General features: G+C 34.1%; 1 protein-coding gene across 1 annotated transcript in view; it reads right to left on the bottom strand.

Annotated features, from left to right (window-relative positions):
* Positions 1-779: 779 nt before the first annotated feature.
* Positions 780-23895, bottom strand: part of NCAM2 (neural cell adhesion molecule 2) — a 568800-nt gene continuing 545684 nt past the window's right edge. Inside the window, exons 16-18 of the mRNA XM_070786214.1 lie at positions 15880-16084; positions 11225-11344; positions 780-6254 (exon numbers count right to left, since the gene is read on the bottom strand). Of these exons, the coding sequence (XP_070642315.1) occupies positions 6143-6254; positions 11225-11344; positions 15880-16084 (437 nt within the window). The 3' untranslated portion in view covers positions 780-6142. The remainder of the gene's footprint in view (positions 6255-11224; positions 11345-15879; positions 16085-23895) is intronic.

Genomic DNA, 23895 nt, shown 5'->3' on the forward strand with positions numbered 1-23895 from the left:
GCGCTCTCTCTCTCACTCTCACTCTCTCTCTCCCTCGCTCCCCACGCACTCCTCCACTCTCTTCTCTTCAAGTCTTGGATTCTCCTGCTATCTTCTAAATAAAATAGAGCTGTAACACTGAAAAAAAAATAATAAATAAAGCTTATACTGAAAGTTATCCCTTGTGAAAGTTTGGTCTTTTTTTTTTTTCATTTTAAGAATGAATTAAATTTAGTTTTAAAAATAAAATTAAAATATTTGTTAAAACTTCTGAGCAATGATTAACTTTTTTTATAACTCACAAAGTCCTAAAAAAATGATCGTGAGAAATAAAATTGTGACATAAACTAGAACTATCTTATTTCTAAGGTGTCTTTTTACCAAGTGCATATCAAATTTCTATGTGCCTCAGAAGTACCGGGATGGCTTGTTAGAAAGACAGGCTCCTGGGCCCCTCTCCCAGATTATTCTGATTTTTAGGTCCATGGTGGGGTCCAGAAGTTCACATTTTTAATAAGTTCCCAGGTGGTGTCAATGCTACTGGTCTAGGGGCCATGGTTTGAGATTCACTGCTCTTACCAAGTGTTTATTCATTACATTCTCTGACTGGACAAGGCATAGAAGCCAAAAGATTGAGTCAGGATGAGGCAAGATGACAGAAAGCATTCTCTTCTTTTGAATGTATAGAGATAGGTCTGGGAACCTCTTTCAAAAAAAAAAAAAAAATTGTAAAGTCATAAGCTCATTCATTGCAAGATACTATTCAAAATAAACATAAATGCAACACTTTATTAAAGTAAAAGTATTTTACTATTAATATACAAATGGTGAAGAGTGACAATTTTGATATACTGTAAGCCATACTTTCAATGTCTTTCATAAATACAAAACTTCAACATTTGCAGTATCATTTTTACAGTTTAGACATATATACACAGCATTTCATAGGGACATACTCTATTGAAACAAAAAGAAAACTTTGTGGTTGCTAACTTAACAATATAGAATTTGAATGGCATATATAAGTTAAAGAAAATAAAAGGCAGCATGTTTCAACGCATACTGAGCACAGCATAGAATTCACATACCAAAAAATAAGATTCTTTTTTAAACTTTATTTCTAAGTTTACAGATGCCTAACAGAGTTTAGAGGCAAATGCTAAACCATGAGCATCCCTTCAAAACTTGGAATAGATATGTTTTCTCTTTAACAGTACCATTTGTTTTACATAATGCCTGTTTTTCTCTAAAATAACTCCTATTTGCAAAGTTGAATCATAGCTTCTATGTATGTTAATTATCTTTTCTGGATTTCTGTAAGTTTCCTCCTTTGCATCAGTATTATTGGCCTTAATTTTTATCTATACAATCTTCCTTGTTCTTGCTCCAACACCTCTCACATGATGGTCCTTCTTACCTACTCCTAGTGTCAGAGCTCAGTTTGCCTTTCTGAATTTTTTCAGCTCTTTGTTTCATCTATTCTCCAATGTCTGGCTGTGATTGAAATGATCCAATAGTCAATACTTCATTTTCCCAAGGAAGGCTAAGACCAGATGCTAAAAGATATACGCTTTAATTTTAGGAAAAATACTAAAATAAGTGGCAATATTAACTTTGTATGGGCAATTTTTATATTAACTATTAAGAACATCATGTGGTTAAAATCCTGAAAATATTTAAGAAATTACAGTAGTGGTACCAACTAATGTAGTTAAGGTGTCAGTAAAATCCTATAGTGAATAATAAACAATTTTTCTAAGGATATTAACTATGTTTACTAAAATATTAAATGTTGCATATAATATGAGCTTAAGAGAAGAAATTATTAGCATTGTGTGTAATGTTGTTAAATAGCTGCATCTAATGAGAAAATACAATTTTTAAGAAGGAAGAAGAGGAACTTGGAAGGAAATCATATTTGTTCAGCAATTGCTACATATAGACTCAGTTACATGTGTAATCATTTCATCTCAACATTATTAAGTCTGTAAGTAGAAGACATTTTTGAGAAATTTTCACTTTAGGATTGAAGTGTTTCATTTTTATGAGCCTTCCACAGTTGAATTTTGGCATATGCTAACACATCAATATGTGATTTCAGTGTGAAAGACAATGCAATAATGATTTAAAGGGTTAATATGAAGATGCAAATCTTTTCTTTCTAAAGATGAATAATGCAATTCATCTCATTTAAAAACTGTAATTTCATCTACTTATAAAGTCTGTTGAATAAGCTCTTTGGATATGATTATGAAAAAGAACCCATGAGGTATTGAAATTGAGCATTTACATTATTCTTCATGAAAAACAACATTGCAAATTTAATATGTAATTGTAATATGCTATTTCAATATTTCCTAAAATTAAGAAATTGAGATTGTTCTTTCTACCACTTCAGCTGTAGATATTTTCATCAATTATTATCTTATCGTCAACAATAAAGGATGGTTTATGATCCCCAGTCAAATATATAACAGGAATAATGTAGACCCAAGTGACACCATAATAATTTATCCTATTTGAAATAGTAGTCTGCTGTCTTTGTTTCACAACTAGTAAAACTCAATTTCAACAATATCTAGAAGGTACTTATTGTCTAGAACAACGATACAGAACAATCTAAGTATGTTTTATGTGTGCATTAAAAGAATCACTTTATCAAGAGTGGAAATAAGTTACACAGAATAATTTGTTTTATTGAGATTTTGTATTCAAGGTGAAGTAGCCTGAACTGAGCTTATTCACTAAATATAGATAAGACAGTATCATTCAAGTGTCATAGATATAAGCAAAATATATCAATAGAGATTGCAGTTCTTTTTTCTTTTAATAAAGATCATGCTAATCCAAAGGCACAAATACCTCTTAATTATTTAAAATAAGAAGCATAAACTTAAGGTATGAGTATAAAGTTACAATTAATTGTTGGCACTCAAATAAATAATTTGATTAATAAAAATCTTCTATTTATATAAATGTTTAATTCAAAGACCAAGATTCATGTAAATGTTTCTGGATCAAATAGCCTTTGAAAAAATGCTTTTGTAGGTATTAGTAGTAAAAAATGCAGGAAAAATTGAGAAGCATTACATTAATATTAATGTTAGATGTTAGAATCAATCGAATGGCCATAAGTCAATCCACAAAAATAATAAATAAATCTTTAGAAATCAAAATTTTAAAATTTCTTTGCAGATCATTGTAAAGTACATTGACACATTAATTTGTGCCAGTCTTAAAAACAAAATACATATTAAAATTCTAATATTACTTTTCTCTTTTATATGTCATTGAATATAGATTGTCACTGCCTAATTGCACATAACCTATCAAGAAATACCAGAATTTTCAGTGATGTTTTTGCTTCTTTAAAATAGCACAGCGTTCCAATTATTTAACACTACCTATATTCAGTTCAATCTTTTGACATTTTATACTAACATTTAAGAGTACTCTCAGACATTAAAAATAATATTTATACAGATGTATGGATATGTTTAGTTTAGAATAATAATGAAAAATAAACAGATCATTTCAGGTCTACTCATATTTTACAATTTACTACAAACCAGCTCTCATTTTGAAACTTTTACAAGTAGAGTCATTTGGAGTATTCCATTGAAATGCTTTGAAAAAAAAAAAAAGAAAAAAAAAAAAAAAAAAAGGTTTATCACAGTATAGCCTTGCTGTTGCAGGGCATGGATTTCAAGGACAAGAGATAAGGACCACTCAGACAATTGAAACAATGCACTTGAAACAGTCTGTTTACAATTAGTTTCAGATTATCTGTTAACTTCAGATCATCACTCCACATTGGTGGCCAAAAATTTAACAGCCTACATATTTATATATAATGTACTTATATATATATATATAAAAGAATTATTTAATCAAACTGCTTTATGGTGAAAAGTCCAAAGAAATGACAGAATCAGAACTTTCAGACTGAGGAGACAAAAATCTTTGTTCTTTATTATGATTTCTCTGCTCTTGAAGTATAGCACAGATATCACAAGAGTAAACATGCTAAACTGCTTTCTTAAGTTTTTCTTTCACTGTATTTACTTTAAAACCATGTAGCCCTATCCTGGAAAAATAAGCATCCATGCCGATTGCTTCCTGGACACTTTGCTAAGCCCAGTTACTCTGCACAAACTAATTCAAGTATTTTTTTTCTTAGTTTTAGCACATTGATACAAAAGGGAAAACAAAGGAAAAAGAAAGTAAAATAAAGCAAAGAGATGATCAGAAAAGCATAACTTAAACAGCAACAGTCAAATTCGTTAAGAGACCAGTTAGATAATTCCTACTCAAATTCCTAGGTAGGCACAGGAAGTTTTTTCTTGAGGATGTGCCTGAAAGGATAGCGAGGAGAGATTCCTGCATCGTATAACCCTGTACATCATGGCAAGGACACTGTGGAGATTTAGTGCCTGAAAGTGCAGATGGGCACCTTCTGTCCTCTAATAACCATAGTTTTGGAGAGTTAGTTGTCTCTCCTAAGTTGACAGTTTTAAGCACTTTGTAAATAAAAGTGTTCATGAGTGATGTTAGTATTACACTTAATATTTGTCAAAAGATCCCCATAGAGAGATACCATACCCTAAAGCAGCAGTATCACTCTCCACTGTTAAGACTTTCCTCCAACGTTCTATTGGTCTGTATTTCCTAACCTGTCTATTATATTTAAGCTTCACCACCTGAAACACGAAAAGTTATGAATGTGATGGGGCCTAAAGAAACCTTTGGCTCTCTAGGGTAAGAAGTAACCTACAACTTGCTCCCATTTGGTATGTCTACTTATAACCATAAATACATATTTTTAACCTCATATATAAGTGAAAAGTATTTTTCAGCCTTTTACCTCTGGGAGCTTGCATAGCTTGGAAGTTAATATGTATTTCTTCTGGTACATATTACTAATAAGTAATATTAGAAAATTTGTGTTGATTATCTGAGGAAATTCTTCAACCAAAATTGTTTATCAAAATCTTAAAATGACTTCTAGCTACCACATCCAGAATAAAAAGACATAGTGGTGATTTAATCATTTGTCACTGACACTTTTATGGCAATGTTTAATGTTAATTTCTCCATAACTTAACCACTAAGGATCTTAAGTTCCATTAGCCAATTACATATAATGGTTAACCTATAACATTGGGAAAATGAATTTTTAAAGAGAGATTATCTAAAATAATGGGGAAAATGTATCTGAGGATATGATTTTTTTTTAATTAAAGACATTGTTTTAATTAAAATTAGTTTAAAAAGTAAAAGATAACCACATATATCACATTTATAAATATATCAAGACAACATTGATATTGTTCCCATTTCAGTTTATTTTATTTGAAGCTGAGGGCAAAAAATCAATATTATTTCACTTGCAATACATTTTCATTGTGTGTAATCCATTATGAGTGAATGTGGCATCTATAAGAGATAGAGATTTATGGAATCTTTCTAATCTAATTTTACACACAACTAATATTCGTTCAAATGGGTAACAATTTTGATCTGGCACTTCAGCGTCTATTTATTAACAATTAACATTGAAGTAGCACTGTAATTATAACTTAAAAAGAATTTCCCAAAGTGTCTCTCAATATTTAACATTTGCTAAAGATAACTAGCTCCTTCAAGTCTAAATTCCCTGAAGTTCTCTGGATGAAAAGTGTAACCTTAAGTATTTTCATCTTAACCTGAAATCCACTTTAATAATCTATTTGCCCAAAATTGTACTAAAAAACATGCAGAGCTTTTTTATACATTTAGCTCACAAAGCTTTTGTTTTGCTTTCTCTTAAACTCCCTATTTGTGGAGAGGTTGTGGTAGGAAATACACTTCTGAAGAAATAGAGCATTTTATCTATATAATAAATTGCAGTACTTCAATCATAGAGTCAATTGAATACACAAGAGTTGGTGCCAGTCAGGTCTCTATTTAAATTCATAACAAAATAAGCAACAACAGTACAACAATAACAACAAAAGGAAATGGACCATGGGCAGGAATATTGGATCTTATGTATACGTGTACAAGCTATTCCAAGCTAGAAGTTTCCCAAGAAATTAAGGTCAGTGGAATAATTTTGGTCATAGGGTCACTGCAATCCAAATGCTCTTTGTAGCATTCATCATTCAAGACTGTAATCTTCCTGTTATGCTTTGCTGTCATCTTCTTTTGATTGAATGATGTCGTTAGAAACCTTAATTTCTATCGTTTCTGGATTTAGGACTTCTTTCCCATTTTCTTCTTTTAAAGGCAATTTTCTGGAAGAGAATATAAAAATAATAGACAATTGGCTAAGGCTCTTTAAGTGATATCCATAAATATATAAATTATTGTTTTGTAGAAGGAAATGGAGTACAATTAGGTGGCTCAGATGGTAAAGAATCTGTCTGCAATGTGGGAGACTGGGATTCAATCCCTGGGTTGACAAGACTCCCTGGAGAAGGGAATGGCAACCATTCCAGCATTCTTGTCTAGAGAATTCCAGGGACAGAGGAGTCTGGCAGGCTACAATCCATGGTGTCGCAAACAGTGAACATGACTAAATGACTAACACACACACACACACACACACACACTAGAATGAATAAAAAAAATCAGGTTTGTTAAAGTAATAATTAAGTTACAAATAGAATTCACCTCTGTGACTTTAACCTCACCATTGTATGGAATAATGAATGCTACTGTGCTAGTTCCTCTGGGATATATTTGCAATTTTTTAATATATCTGAATGAGAAGAGAAAGACATTGTCTTCGGAAAGTCAAAGCTATTACATGAAAACAAAACAATCAAAAGTAAATCATTTCATTGCTGGGAGTGAAGTGTCATCTATCTTAAAACTATTCAGTCAGGCTCTCTTTTATGATTATTATAAATAGTGCATTCAGAATTCTTCTTGTCTGTTTTTCCCAAGAACTGAAAATATCAGCCATAAAGGAGTATAAAAACAATGAGTTACTTCTAGCAGCAAAATATACAGAAACTTAGAGCTTAAACAGGAGTGCAGCAAGATGTTTAAATTCAATATATCTCTTACAGAAGTATTTATTACACTTGTAATTAATCAGTGTTTTCAATTAACTATTGGATGGTATATTTTTGTATATGTATATTTATTCATTACTTATGCTTATGTTAAATTATATTTTTAAAGATTACTGTTAATTTTGTTATTTTTATGTTAAATTTTTTAATTGAGAATCGGAATAATTATTAAATTATCTTGCTTTGATTTTGTTTTGTTTTCTTTCAAAATATAGCCCTGTTCTATATAAGGGCATTTTCATAGCCAGCTTTCATACACCATTATATCATAGTAAATGTTAATTAACAGGTAGGAAGTTTCTTTGTTGTATAATATTTTGTTTATTGAAAAGATTTCTGATTTCTGAAGGGGAGTGTACAGAACCCAAACTAAAAAACTACCTCTGTAAGAGTCAACTTCAAATTAGAGTGTAATAATCCCTAACTGAAGTCATTAAAAAGGGCCTGAAGATTTAAACCAAAATTAAAGCTTCAGAGTAGTACTGCTACCTTTGTCTAAATATTATTATTATTATTATTTTTCCCCTTGAGTGAAGATAAAGGGGATTTATAAAAAAGTCATTTTCTTCACCTGTGACAACACTCAGCCTTTGATTTAGGATGAGAAGCCTAAATCAAATTTATCTCCAAGAGAATACTAGCTAGTAAAGAAAAATGATGTTTTTTAACAATAAAATATAAATGTCGTTTTGGTAAGCAATATTTAAAGAATAATGTGATCACCCTGATTTTGGCAGTATCAAATATTTTCAATTGTTATTGTTGTTCAGTCACCAAGTCGTGTCCAACTCTTCACAACCCCATGGACTAGAGCATGTCATGCTTTCCTGTCCATCACCGTCTCCTTGAGTTTGCCCAAGTTGCTGTCATTGAGTAGGTGATGCCATCCAACCATCTCATCCTCTGTCATCCTCTTCTCCTTCTGTCTTCAGTTTTTCACAGCGTCAGGGTCTTTTCCAATAAGTCAGCTATTGGCATTAGGTGGCCAAAGTATTGAGGGTTCAACTTCAGCATCAGTTCTTCCAATGAATATTTAGGGTTGATTTCCTTCAGGAGTGACTGGATTTATCTCCTTACTGTCCAAGGGACTTTCAAGAGTCTTCTCCAGCAACACAGTTCTAAAGCATCAATTTTTCAGTATTCTGCCTTCTTTACTGTCCAGTTCTCACATCCAGAGAACTGGATGTGAACATCTTTACTGTCCAGTCTCTCCACATGACTACTGGAAAGACCGTTGCCTTGACTATCTGCACCTTTGTTGGCAAAGTGATGTCTCTACGTTTTAACACACTGTCTAGGTTTGTCATAGCTTTCCTATGAAATTAGAAGCAATTATCTAATTGCTTTGACATTTGCAGTGGTTTTAGAGCCCAAGAAGACAAAATCTGTCACTGCTTCCACCTTTTCCCCTTCTTTTTACCATGAAGTGATGAGACCGGATGCCATGATCTTAGTTTTATTTTTTTCAATATTGAGTTTTAAGCTGACTCTTTTACTCTCCTCCTTCACCCTCTGGAGACTCTTTTGGCTTTCTGTCATTAAAGTGGTATCCTAGTAATCAAACTGAGTTTCATCCAGCCAGGCATTTTGCATGATGTACTCTGCATATAAGTGAAACAAGCAGGGTGACAACAGCCTTCACGTACTGTTTCCCCAGTTTTGAACCAGTTTGTTGTTCCATGTCTGATGTACCTTTCCCCCCTTGATTTTCACTTCTCTTTTTCTTCAGCTTTCTGTAGAGCCTACTCAGACAACCACTTCGCCTTCTTGCATTTCTTTTTCTTTGGAATGGTTTTGTTTGCTGCCTCCTGACCAATATTACAAACCTCTGTCCAAAGTTATTCGGGCACTCTGTTACTAGATCTAATCCCTTGAATCTATTCATCACCCCCATTGTATATTCATAGGGGATTTGATTTAAGTTGCATGACTGGCCTAGTAGTTTTCCCCCACTTTCTTTAGTGTAAACCTGAATTTTGCTATAAGGAGCTGATGATCTGAGCCACAGTCAGCTCCATGTCTTATTTTTGCTGACTATATTCATCTACTCCATCTTCAGCTAAAGAATGTAATTATTCTGATTTTGTACTGACCATTTGGTGATGTCCATGTGTAAAGTTGTCTCTTGTGCAGTTGTAAAAGCGTGTTTGCTATAATCAGTTCTGATATATAGCTGTATATAGTCCTGTTATATATTCTGTTCTCTTGGCAGAATTCTGTTAGCCTTTTCTCTGCTTCATTTTGTACTCCAAGGCCAAACTGGCCTGTCTTTCCAGGTGTCTTTTTACTTCAAACTTTTGCATTCCAGTCCCCTATGATGAATTGGACATCTTTTTGGGGGTTAGTTCTAGGAAGTCTCCTAGGTCTTCATAGAACTGATCAACTTCAGGTTCTTTGGTATCAGTCATTGGGGCATAAACTTGGATTACTGTGATGTTGAATGGTTTGCCTTGGGAACAAACCGAGGCCATTCTGTCATTTTTGAGGTTACACCCAAGAACTGCATTTTTCATTCTTTTGTTTATTATAAGGGCTATTCCATTTCTTCCTTTGGATTCTTGCCCATAGGAGTAGATGTAATGGTCGTCTGAATTAAATTCACCCATTCCTGTCCATTTTATTTTTTTTCCAACTATAATGTTTATTTTTTTTAAATTTTATTTTATTTTCAAACTCCACACAATTGTATTAGTTCTGCCAAACATCAAAATGAATCCATCACAGGTATACATGTGCTCCCCATCCTGAACCCTCCTCCCTCCTCCCTCCCCATACCATCCCTCTGGGTAGTCCCAGTGCACTAGCCCAAAGCATCCAGTATCGTGCATTGAACCTTGACTGGCATTTTCACTAATTCCTAAGATGATGTTTATTCTTGCTCTGTCCTGCTTGACCATGACCGATTTACCTTGATTCATAGATCTAACATTCCAGGTTCACATGCAATACTGTTCTTTGCAGCATCGGATTTTACTTTCATCACCAGACACATCCACAACTGGTCCCGCACCTTCCTTCTTCCTGAAGCTGTTAGTAGCTGTCCTCCAGTCTCCCCAGCAGCACACTGGACACCTTACGACCTGGGGGGTTATCTTTCAGTGTCATACCTTTTTGCTTTTTATACGGTCTGTGGGGTTCCCATGCTAGTATATTGGAGTGGTTTGCCATTCCCTCCTCCAGTGGATCACGTTTTGTCAGAACTCTTCACTATGAGTGGTCCATCTGGGGTGGCTTTACATGGTGTGGCTCATATCTTCATTGAGTTATGCAAGCCCATTCACCATGAGGGGAATATATTCAGTTGAATACTGCTGTTATTACTTTCTAATAATACCTTTGTTTCTAAACATTTTAACCTTCATATTCATGAACATCATTTTTGCACATGTCCATTTTTGTGGGTTTAGCTGAAGTATTAATCATGGTTTTAATCAAGTTCTGCTGGATGCAGAACTAAGTAAATAACATAGCTTTGACTGGAGACCAAGCATCATTGAAATAATAGATTATTTAACAGCATCTCTTCTTCTTGACAAACATACATTTAAAAAATAGACATATTTATTTCACACTATTTATTTCTATTTTACAACTCTGTATTCATAGTCAAAGCAGTAACTAATTTCCTGATATATTTTTATTTCAGTAAAATCAATCACATTTTGAAAGTATCACTTTCTTACAGCAAGATCAGTGCAGGAAAGTCCAAATTTGAAACATGCTTCCATTATTCTGCTATATTTGCGTAAACTTATGAATATTTATTTATTTATTTGTTTATTTTTATGGGTGTACATGTGTTCCCCATCCTGAACCCACCTCTCATTTCCCTCCCTATCCCATCCCTCTGGGTCATCCCAGTGCACCAGCCCTGAGCATCTTGTATAATGCATCGAACCTGGACTGGGGATTCATTTCACATATGATAATATACATGTTTCAATGCCATTCTCCCAAATCATCTCACCCTCGATGAATATATATTTAAACAGGAGATTTTCTCCTACACTGATACAAAATCTTTATGTGAAATATCTCAATTTTGATATTCACATGTACTTTCATTGAAGAAGAAACATTGTTTTAAAAATGTTATTTGTCAAGACATGCTATTGATAATGATAATGTGATAGTCAGTTTACAAATATTTATCCAAAAATAATTAAGGATTTCAAGCTACATACTCAGGTTCTGTTAGTGGTGTGGTTTCATTTGGCTCATTTACTGGGCTCCCATCTTCATGATTAGTAATTCTTTCATCCTCTGTTCTCATCTCCACTATTGGTTCTTTTGATCCATCTTTCCTAGAAAAATAAAGAAAAATAAAACCTCACCTATAAAATGCAAGAATGGATGCATTACAGAACATAGCTAAAAATCTCCACAAAATCTCATCACCCTTTAAATAAATCCAATGTGGCTAGAATGGAGTATTTACTAAGAATCTTTTTTCCATTGAAATTTATCTAGCCAAATATTGTTCAGAAAAAAATAGAAAGAAGAAATTCCATTTTGTCTAGAATTCTTTTCATCAAAACTGTGTTAAATATTCCACAAAATAATTCAAATTTAAAATCTGATCACTCACTTTCTTTTGGGAAATAAATAAAAAACATGTTGATGCATAAAATTTATGACATGAGGTATCTGGGTATAACTCCCTTTTCCCATGTGGTAGCAAAGGGGGCTGGATTTGGGTATCCCTCTTCATGCCTGTGCAAAAGCAAATCACACTCATGGGGGCTGCCCAGGTGGTGCAGTTGGTAAAGAATCCACCTGCCAATGCAGGAGACAAAAGAGACATGGGTTTGATCCCTGGGTCAGGAATATCCCCTTGAGAAGGTAACACTCCAGTGTTCTTGCCTGGAAAGTTCCATGGACAGAGGAGTCTGACCGGCCCTAGTCCATGGGGTTACAGAGTCAGACACAACTGAGCACACATGCACTAGAATCCACACACATATACACACACTGACTAGTCATCTGCTATTATTGTTTATATCTTATTATTTTTAAAACTTGCTTATATAAATCTGATTAGGTAAATTCTCTTCTAAAAAGTTAACATTTACACAAAACATTCTTATTTATTTATCCATTTGATGATTTTTTTTGTTTAAGCCAAAGTGTGTTTCCCATCAGAGTAACAAGCCAATAGCAGGGACTAGTTTGTTTTTCCTCACATTTGTATCTCTGAATCTTAGATGTGCATGTGCTCTGTCTTTGTGACCCTTTGTTCATAGCCTGCCAGGCTCCTCTGTCCATGGGATTTTCTAGGCAACAATACTGGAGTGGGTTTGACCCAGGGATCGAATCTGTGTCTCTTACATCTGTATTGGCAAGAGTGTTCTTTACCACTAGTGCCAAAGTGCCTGGTTACCTAGGTGTTCAATAGTATTTGCTATTGCAAATCAATGCCTGGGTAAATGAGAGTATACATGTAGTTTAAGAAAATAGTAATAATTAGCCATTTTGTAAGATGAACTATGATAATACAAGATAGATGCTAATTTGCAATAAAAGCCAAATAATGGAATACTCTAGGAGTTTATACAAATGCTATCTTGTATACCATCGACTTTCTCATTTTTTCTGCAATATAATATTCTTCAAATAAAGATGCTCTAAGTATGTAGTTAATGTGTTTTGAAACGAATATACCCAGTCTTATAACTTCTGATCACATCAAAAGACTAGTCCAAGAATGCTTGAGATCATGTTTAGAAAATAGTATATATTCAATAAATCAAATTAATTATATTCTATCTCACATTGAGATTTTCTATATATTTTTTAGTTGAAACAATGACTCTTTGGAATTATCTCAATGTTTTTGAATTTACCAAGGCTAGATTTATGGCCCAGGATGTGATCTATCCTGGAGAAGGTTCCATGTGCACTTGAGAAAAAGGTGAAATTAATTGTTTTGGGATGAAATGTCCTATAGATATCAATTAGGTCTAACTGGCCTATTGTATCATTTAAAGTTTGTGTTTCCTTGTTAATTTTCTGTTTAGTTGATCTATCCATAGGTGTGAGTGGGGTATTAAAGTCTCCCACTATTATTGTGTTATTGTTAATTTCTTACACTGTTGGTGGGAATGCAAACTAGTACAAGCCACTATGGAGAACAGTGTGGAGATTCCTTAAAAAACTGGAAATAGAACTGCCTTATGATCCAGCAATCCTACTGCTGGGCATACACACTGAGGAAACCAGAAGGGAAAGAGACACGTGTACCTCAGTGTTCATCGCAGCACTGTTTATAATAGCCAGGACATGGAAGCAACGTAGATGTCCATCAGCAGATGAATGGATAAGAAAGCTATGGTACATATACACAATGGAGTATTACGCAGCCATTAAAAAGAATACATTTGAATCAGTTCTAATGAGGTGGATGAAACTGGAGCCTATTATACAGAGTGAAGTAAGCCAGAAAGAAAAACACCAATACAGTATATTAACGCATATATATGGAATTTAGGAAGATGGTAACAATAACCCTGTATACGAGACAGCAAAAGAGACACTGATGTATAGAACAGTCTTTTGGACTCTGTGGGAGAGGGAGAAGGTGGGATGATTTGGGAGAATGGCATTGAAATACGTATAATATCATATATGGAATGAGTCACCAGTCCAGGTTCAATGCACGATACTGGATGCTTGGGGCTGGTGCACTGGGACAACCCAGAGGGATGGTATGGGGAGGGAAGAGGGAGGAGGGTTCAGGATGGGGAACACATGTATACCTGTGGCGGATTCATTTCAATATTTGGCAAAACCAATACAATATTGTGAAGTTTAAAAATAAAATTAAAAAAAAAAACAACAATGACTTTTTGAAAAAGTTAAAAACTTTTTCCCTAAGGCGGGGGAAATCATGATTTTAAAAGATATGATGGACAACAAGCATGAAATGAACCATGCGCTTTCATCTTTCCAAGACTTTAAGGTTAATCGATCTCAGCAGGGATTACAAACAGAAGTGTTGGTGGATAAACTACCAATTAATAAAGTCAAATAGAAGCAAACAACAGAGCTTGGATACACCAGGTTGTTTTGTACATGGTCACCAACATCCTTCTAGACAAGTAAGACAAAACAAGAAGGTTCTTTCTGATTTCTCTCTTGTTGTCACCTCAAAGTCAAATCAGCTCCTAGTAGTTGACTCTACCTTGTCTATATCTGGATGGTATACTCTTTCATATGTCTATATACTACGATCTTGGTACAGAAGACCATGTCTTTCCACCGGAAGTATTTAAAGATTCTCCTATCTAGTCTCCCTAACTTTATATCTTTCCTTTACACCTACCAACCTTCCAGTAATCCATTCTTCAGAGCAACTAAATAAATCTTTAAAAAATAAAATAAAATAAAAACTGTTATTCACTTTCTATTTAAAAAACATTTAACCCAACAAGATTTAATCCTTTTGTACTCAGACAATTCTCCTAACTAATATTGGTACCAGTTTCTTTACCTGTCTTATTCCACTCAGATCCACTTTGTGCTTAACATAGTCAGCTCATTCCTGCCTTAAAAGCCTCTGTACTACTGTTACACCTGATCAGAATGCTCTTCCCCTTGATCATTATATTTGTGACTCTTGATCATTCACTCTTCAGTTTAGTTTCACCTCCAGCTAGAGGTCTTCAGTGACTGAAACTCTAGTAACAGTATACCATTCTGTTTTTCTTTATTTTTTAGTGCCTATCACTATCAGACAGTTTTATTTTTAGCATTTATTATCTGTATTCTTACATTAAAATGTGAATTCCATGTGAATAAAGTTCTTATTTGTTTTGTTCACCACTTTATCCCTAGGTTGTGCTTGTTACCTAATACTTGTTCCATTTAGTTAATAGTAGAGCAAGAATGAATATATACAAAATTCAGTTTTGAGTCATGTGTGCATATATATGTATCATCTGTATATAATATATGTATAATTATGTTAAATAGCATGTTGTTTTCTGTATATGGGAAAATGAACTAAAGCTAAATTTGGTGATACACTTCTTTAGTTAATCAGGCAACTTAAAAGTACAGCAAGTTATAAGAAAGTATATGTTTCTAGGAGGATAGCAAAAGATAGTGAATAGGAATGGATCCCACTGTATTTACTATATCATATGTTCATTATTCTTTCAAGCATTAAAATAGTCTAATTTTATTTTGTTCTTTGCTATCCACTGTGTCCAACAACTGAGCAGGTGACTCTTTGGGATATTTAAACTAATTTTTTTAACTGAAAATGTGTACTATTCAATTTACTATCCCTTAAAGTGAAAATATTCCTTACATAATATCCATAAGAAATGGTCATAGATGAAATGCCTAGTAAGCTTGAAATAGGTTTGGAGATTAAAAGCAAAACAAAAGAATGCAGCCATGCAAAAATGAATTCTCCTCTATCCTTAAGTCTAAGACATAATGCATGAAGCCATGAAATGCCTAAATATATGAATCAAGAATGAATAGAAATGACTCAACAATAAAATGAAATGAATCACTGACAGAATACCATGAATGAATTCTAAAACATTATGTTGAATGAAAGAAGGCAGACACATATCAAGTTTTATAAAAGCTAAAAATGATCTATGATGAAAAAATCAGAATAGTAGTTGCCTGGGAGAGGGGGAGTTACCTGCAGTAGTGTGGTCTTGTCTGGGTAGGAACATGAGAGAACTTTTGAAGTTGATGCTAATATGGAACACTTTTTTTTGCATATCACTCTAAGTTTTGCATAAATAAAATGTAAATTGTGAACTCCCTGTAGTGATTTAAAAAGTCTTTCATTACTGTGACACAGATGTCTGATACTCACAGGTATGCAGCTTTTCCTTCTTCAAGTTCTTTACTTTTACCACTGGAGCCACTTTTCTTCCCACACATTCTCCTGGTGATGCACATCAATAACCCACACTGTCGAATAAAGAAGCAGCTGACATCTGTTACCACCAGGATTAGCAAGAGTGCGGCGACTCCCAGACCAATGACCGCTCCAAGCCCAAGACCATTAAAAAGTGTGTCTTAAAAATAAAAGAAAATAATTGTATTAAACCTCAAGTTAGAAAAGATTATACAGTTATTTTAAAAAAGAAATCATCTTATCTGAGAAATATTCAACTTAAGAGACAGGAAAATATCTTTACTAGCACACTTTAATTTCATGAGCTATTGTCTGGTTTTCAAACAATGTTTTAAGCAACTGACATGTTAGAATTTGAAATATCTCTTACAAATTTTCTTCAGAAAAAACACTCTAACTCTAGTTTACAGTATACTTCTTGATTACCTTTGGGGAAGATAATGAATATTTTATTATAACCCTAATTGTACTCTACAAGAAAGTCAGAGTCATTTTTAGATCATCGCTTTGTTCAAAGAAAAAAGATAATCAAAACTCCTGTAAGAGATGTGTTAAATAGATGTTCTATTTGGAATAATTTTAGTTTTAAGACTTAGTCTTGAAATGATGCTATAGCACTTTGCTTTGACAGAGGATACACTTTAAAATATCATCCTAGAAATATTTCAAAAATCATTTTTATCAGAATCTAACTACTTTTCAACGTGTTAATTTCTGCTGTACAACAATGTGAATCAGACAAATGTGTACATACATCCTGTCTTCGAGCCTCCCTCCCACCACACCTGTCCCGCCCCTCTATGTCACCACAGAACAGAGCTAAGCTCCCTGTGCTGTACAGCAACTTCCCACTAGCTATGTGCTAATATTCAATGCTACTCTCTCAATTTGTTCCATCCTCTCCTCCATCCCCCTGTGTGCACAAGTTCATTCTGTACACCTCATCTCTATTCCTGCTCTGCATCACTTAAAATAAATGATTTATTTGTATTTCTCCAGTTAATAGTTTAACAAATCACATTAGACCAGAGGCAAACTTTAACAGAGTTGTGAACTTTCTGAAGTCATATCCATGATGGACTCAGTGAACATAAGTTCGAGTAAGCTCCGGGAGTTGGTGATGGACAGGGAAGCCAGGCATGCTGCAGTCCATGGCGTCACAAAGAGTTGAACATGACTAAGTGACTGAACTGACTGACTGAAGTCATATCATGAAAAGGTAGGGAAAGATGGGAGCCACTTTTTCATGACATTTGGTTGGAGGAAATTCCACAAGTCATACACAAAGGATTCATGAAGGAGGTGATAGAGAATAGGGTGGAATAGACTGATTAACAGAGTAGAAACAGCAAGAGGGATAATGCAGCAAAAATGAATCAAATATTATATGCCTGTAGTTGAATATGGGGGGCAATTCCTCAATTATAACAATGCAGATAGGAAAGAGTATAATGGAAAGATAGAAGATTAAACTGGAGATATTGTGTTATCTAGAGGTAAAAAGCAGAGTCATATAACAATTATATAAAATTGTTCAAAATGACCTTGATAATGTTAAAATTTGCCTACATAACATTTTAAACTTATAATTATCATTTTAAATGATAAAATACATTTACCACTCAGCATCATAATAGCATGCTCAGTATGTGAGTGGTATGCAATTCAAGTGACAGATACAGAAGCAAATTTGGGTTTTACAAACACTACTTCTGAAAAAATATATATATGCAAAATAAAGATTTTCTAAGTCATATTTTTAAAGTTATGTCTAATATACTTTAAACATGATTGAAGAAATTGTGATCCAAAGGAACTGATACAAGAGTTCTTATGTTGAATTTTCCACTAACAGGCCAATCTTGAATATATCACACCTGTCTGAATACTAGTTTATTTTTCTGAATTTCATGTCTAAAGTTATTTTTTTTTTCAGGAAATGTATGTTATTTATATTCCTTAATAGTCTTCCCTTGTGGCTCGGTGGTATATTATAGAATCTGCCTACCAATTCAGGAGACACAGGTTTGATCCCTGAGTTGGGGAGATCCCCTGGAGGAGGAAATGGCAACCCACTCCAGTGCTCTTTCCTGGGAAATCCCATAGACAAAGGAGCCTCGAGGATTACAATTAATGAGGTCACAAAAGAGCGATACATGACTTAGTAACTAAACAACAACAACATATTTCTTAACACTCCCAGAGCTTGCAGGTAGAGTAATAAAAATCCTTCTGTGACATGGTGCACGGCACTCACTCAGGCAACCTCATGGTTCACCCATGCTAGAACATAGATATTCCTGTACAGCATCCCGTGTTGTTGCAAATAAGAATTCTTTAAGCACAGAATCAACAAACCTGGAACTCACATGCTCTTAAAAAGTGTCATTTTCATTACAATTATTTTATTTCCCATAATTAGAAACAGGCAATAGAAACACAGTGTTGGAGGAAAAAAAATTTTCATGCCTTTTTCAGAATCTGCTTCCCCTATCAAAGTTTACCGTACTATTTAGACGGTTTTAGTGTGGAAAAATTGCCTAGTGTGAATCCAGAGAAATTATTAACTTTGACAGAACTATTCTCTTATCCCATGAACCCACTTTAAGGAAAGACTAGAGAAACAAAATATTTTTCAGCCATGGGAATTTGATATTTTGTCATGCAAAGTTTCAATATACAAATGGACAATGAGATTCCAAATATTATTTTTAAATTTTCAAAGATGTATCTGTATGCGCTATTAAGAAACCTAGTGCCTCATGCTAGAAAAATAATGTAACAAGAAAACTAGGATTTGTTTCAGCACTTTAAATAATTATACTTTTTCTTCCATTATTCCTTTTCAAGTATAAATTCTCCTCACCTAAATCTACTGTTACAATAAAGACAATTGACTTATGAGAGAGCTTTCATTTTATGTAAAGCAAAAGATATGTTTTTCAGTGTTAATTTGTAATCACTTTGGATTTGCCTCACATGATTCAACTACCAAAGCTCGGATAAGAACAGTAGAAAAATAAAGATTTGATTGTTAGCCCATGTGGATATATTGACTCAAATGACCTTTGAACTTCAATCACTTCTTTCCTACTTCATTTAGATTCCTCTCACATGCATTCCTAGTCAAAGTTTTAGGCAACGAATCCCACAGCTCAATGATGATATAGCTGGTCAATGACATAAATCCCCATTTACCATTTTTAAAATGTGAAGACTTTTGCTTTGTTCAGAAAGGCATTGAATCTGGCATCAGAAAATCCTGCTTCCATCATTTATTCCCCCATATCCTTTGCTGAGTCATTTAACTTTTCTCTAAGGCTGAGATGCCTCTTTATTGAAATGGGGACAATTTGGAAAACAGTCTCCACAAACTAAGCCATGAGGTTGTTGGAAAGACTTGTGAATATAATAATGTATTTAAATCACAAGGTAAAAATTTAACAAGTATCATTATTATTACAAAATTCTATGGAAATGCAGTTTTGGTGAAAAAAATTGACCATTTAAAATTAAATTAATTCAATAAATATATTTCTTCATCAGCAACCTTCACAATCTCTTGTTAAGCATTGATTATACTTTTTTAATATAAATTTATTTATTTTAATTGGAGGCTAATTACAATATTGTATTGGTTTTGCCATACATCAACATGAATCTGCCACAGGTATACACGTGTTCCCCATCCTGAACCCCCTTCCCACCTCCCTCCGTGTACCATTCCTCTGGGTCATCCCAGTGCACTTTTGAGAATACAGTCACTGTTTTGAAATGACTTAGTGTTAGCTAGTTAGCTTTTAAATGATAAATATTTTATTTGTGACCTTTTCAGTATTAAACCAGTATATTGATCTGCTTCATTCCTGAGTTCAAAAAAGTGCTTAGAAACATTGTATTTGTAAAGCACCTTATGGTGGGGGAATATTGACTTTAAGAGCTATTACTTTTTTCCTAGAGAAACGAAGTTATACCTTTTTAATGATTACAAAGTTGGATGACTACCTAAAGTTAATTTTTAAGAAAAATATATATTTTGTCAATGCAAAGAATAGGCATGGATATCAAATAGTTTTATGCAATAAATATTTAATTACATTCTTTCGTGAAAGCTTTTTTTAGCTTAACAATGTATTTCAGTTCAGTTTAGTTCAGTCGTGTCTGACTCTTTGCGACCCCATGACTCGCAGCACACCAGGCTTTCCTGTCCATCACCAACAATATATTTAAATGTTTATATTTTCTCATATTCCATGAAGTTAAGCTATAATAATTATGAAAGTTAAATTTTCTAATATTTTCCTTCTTTCTTTTGTTACCAACTTAGTCTATTGTAAAAGTTCACTTATTTGTCTGGACTTCTCACAAAGTCATTACCATATATAGCATTGCATCACTAGGATTTAGGGACTAGGAATAATTTATTTCCTTAGAAATATACAAAAAATCTTTATAAGTAAATTATGGTTTTAATTACTTAATACATTGAAACTAAGCATGGCAATCATTTAAAGGATTTTAAAGCCATCTTTTCTTTTTAGCTTTCCAGAATGGTTACATATGTGCTTTATGACTTCATTTTTATTCAACTCCATTACAAAAACAAAAATATTTTCAGGTCTCCACATTACAAGATAACCCTTAATATCAGATGTGTAGAACTGAAGACTATTTATTTAGCCTGCTGCTGCTAAGTCGCATCAGTCGCGTCCAACTCTGTGCGACCCCATAGACGGCAGCCCACCAAGCTCCTCCGTCCCTGGGATTCTCCAGGCAAGAACACTAGAGTGGGTTGCCATTTCCTTCTCCAATGCATGAAAAGGAAAAGTCAAAGTGAAGTCATTCAGTCGGGTCCGACTCTTAGCGATCTCATGGACGGCAGCCTTCCAGGCTCCTCCGTCGATGGGATTTTCCAGGCAAGAGTACTGGAGTGGGGTGCCATTGCCTTCTCCGTTATTTAGCCTGAAGGCATGGAAACCCACTCCAGAATTCTTGCCTGGGGAATCCATGGACAGAGGAGCCTGGCAGGCGACAGTCCATAGTGTCTCAAAGAATCAGACACAACTGAAGCAACTTAGTGTGTGTGTTTATATATATATCACAGTCCATGGTCCTGGTATCCTAGTTCCTGAATGAACCCAGGCCATGGCAGTGAAAGCACCAAATTTTAATGACTAGACCAACAGGGAACTTCTCAGTTTTATGATTTTTTAATACCTGTGTTTAAGTCAACATTTCGTATTGAATATTCAGCATCAAATGGGAGAAGGAAATGGCAACCTACTCTAGTATTCTTGCCTGGAGAATCCTGTGGACAGAGGAGCCTGGAGGGCTGCTGTCCATGGAGTCACACAGAGTTGGACACGACTGAAGCAATTTAGAATGCATGTATGCATTGGAAAAGGAAATGGCAACCCATTCCAGTGTTCTTGCCTGGAGAATCCCAGGGACAGAGGAGCTGGTGGGCTGCCATCTATGGGGTCGCACAGAGTCAGACACGACTGAAGCAACTTAGCAGCAGCAGCAGCAACATCAAATAGTCAAAAGATGGCAATAAAACTAGTGAATAAATTAAAATGTGTAATTTGCTTACATAAACATGTCAATATCCATTTTTTCTATGCTACAAGTAGAAAAACAACTATTTAAAACTGGTACAATAATGCAAATAATTATTTCTTGCTTTTCTGTATTTTTCTTGAATCCTTGTTTTCAGCTTCTTTTTTGGTGTTCTTTTGTATTTCTCTTTGAAAAAGGATTTCATGTTAGAATTAATAAAATATAAATAATTTAGGTGTCAAAAATTCAAACATCTATTTGTACGTACATATTTTATTATTGAAAGCAAATATGAGAGTCAGTCTAAGAGAGTTTTTACAACATCCCTCCAAGCTGCACCTCCCATACTGTGAAAGTTAGGAATTGGCATATAAACCAATATGTAGCCCAAGAGGTTATGTAATTGCAATTTAATAGTCATCAAAATATAAAATCAAAACACTAAAATAAGGAAAAAAATTCCCATCTGTCATATGTGTGACTTTTTTCATATTTCTGTTGCAGAAATTAGCTTACTGCTAAAAGCACTTAAATAATTTTCCATGAAATATTGTTTGATGCTAATATTTTTTTAAAAAACTGTATATTTTATTTACAAAAGTACCATTGCTTTTTGATTCTTAATTAGTTCAGTTTTTTATTTAACTCTGTATAGGTTGAGAATTACTTTTAGATGTATAAATTTGTGATAAAAATATAGAGAAAAAACTTTAAAAAATTTAAAGGGAGATTAATTTAAATTTAAATGGTACTAAATGGAGATTTGGTTGTTGCTCCCAGAATAGTGGTAATTATTTTCATAAATGATAGTGCTAAATATACCCTGAGGTAGGAAATGGCAATCTACTTCAGTATTTTTGCCTGGAAAATCCATGGACAGAGGAACCTGGTGGGTTACAGTCCACGGGATTGCAAAGAGACAATTATGACTGTGCAACTGAGCACACACACACACACTGATAAATACAGTTAAGTGTACAAAAGACTACAAGGAAAGTTTTTGTTGTTGATCATGACCTTGAACAAATACTAATCTCTTCTACAATAGAGGTAGGTCTATTTGTCTCCTGTTTACACGTTCTTCCTTCCTCTTGCCTAGTGCATCATTTTCATATATCAAATGATTTATGGAAAACCTAGGTATAAATCTATACGCACATATATTTCATCCTATGTGGAAAGAGAAGGAGCAGGCTGCTTTCTACATTTGAGCTCCTTCTAACCTGTCTTGGGGGACTTTCCTAGTAGTCCAGTGGTTAAGACTCTGAGCTTCCATTGAAGGGGGGAGGTTCCATTTCTGGCTTGGGAGCTAAGATCCTGCATCCCATGCATGCTGTGTGGCCAAAAGAAAAGAAAAGAAAACAAGCTGTGTTGGTCAGCAACTCAGCTAATTTTAAATCAGACATCTGGATTATCTGTAGACTTTTGTGTCTATATAGTTTCATTATTTTTTTTTAAAGAACTATTAATTCACTTAGGCTTCACAAACCTTCATTGAGTGCTTCAAAATTAGTTCAGCATTAGAGGAGTTTCCTGATATGTACCAAAAGAGATTAAAACTAACATACGTCTTTAGGCTTAACATACATTGATTGAAGTCCAGTTTCATTTATGAGGCATATGTTTCCCTAATTTAATTTCATTCATTGGATTCCCCAAAGCACAACAAAGGAACAAAAGGTAAGATTTTTAGATTAAGAAGGACCTAGAGTAATCTTCATGCATTATAAAAGATACTCTCTGGGGTAATACATATTTTAAAATAAATCTATTAGATGAAAACATAGGCAGAACACTCATTGACATAATTCACAGCAAGATTCTCTTTGACCCACCTCCTAGAATAATGGGAATAAAAACAAAAATAAACAAATGGGACCTAATTAAATTTAAAAGCTTTTGCACAGCAAAGGAAACTATAAACAAGATGAAAAGATAACTCTCAGAATGGAAGAAAATAATGGCAAAAGAAGCAACTGACAAAGGATTAATCTCCAAAATAAACAAGCAGCTCATTATCAGAAAAACAAACAACCTAGTCAAAAAATATGTGGAAGATCTAGACCGACATTTCTCCAAAGAAGAAAAGCAGATGGTCAACAAACATGAAAAGATGTGCAACGTTGTTCATTAATAGAGAAATGCAAAACAAAATTACAATGAGGTATCATCTACCCCAGTGAGAATGACCATAATAGAAACATCTATATATTAAAAAAAAAAAAAAATGATGGAGAACATGTGGAGAAAAGGGCTTCCCTGGTGGCTTAGTGGTAGAGAATCTGTCTGCCAATGCAGGAGCCACAGGTTAGATGCCTGAGACAGGAAGATCCCCTGGAGAGGGAAATGGCAACCTACTCCAGGATTCTTGTCTGGGAAATCCCATGGACAGAGGAACCTGGCATGCTACAG

This window comes from Bos indicus, chromosome 1 (genome assembly GCF_029378745.1).
Source record: "Bos indicus isolate NIAB-ARS_2022 breed Sahiwal x Tharparkar chromosome 1, NIAB-ARS_B.indTharparkar_mat_pri_1.0, whole genome shotgun sequence".
NCBI classification, from domain to species: Eukaryota; Metazoa; Chordata; class Mammalia; order Artiodactyla; family Bovidae; genus Bos; species Bos indicus.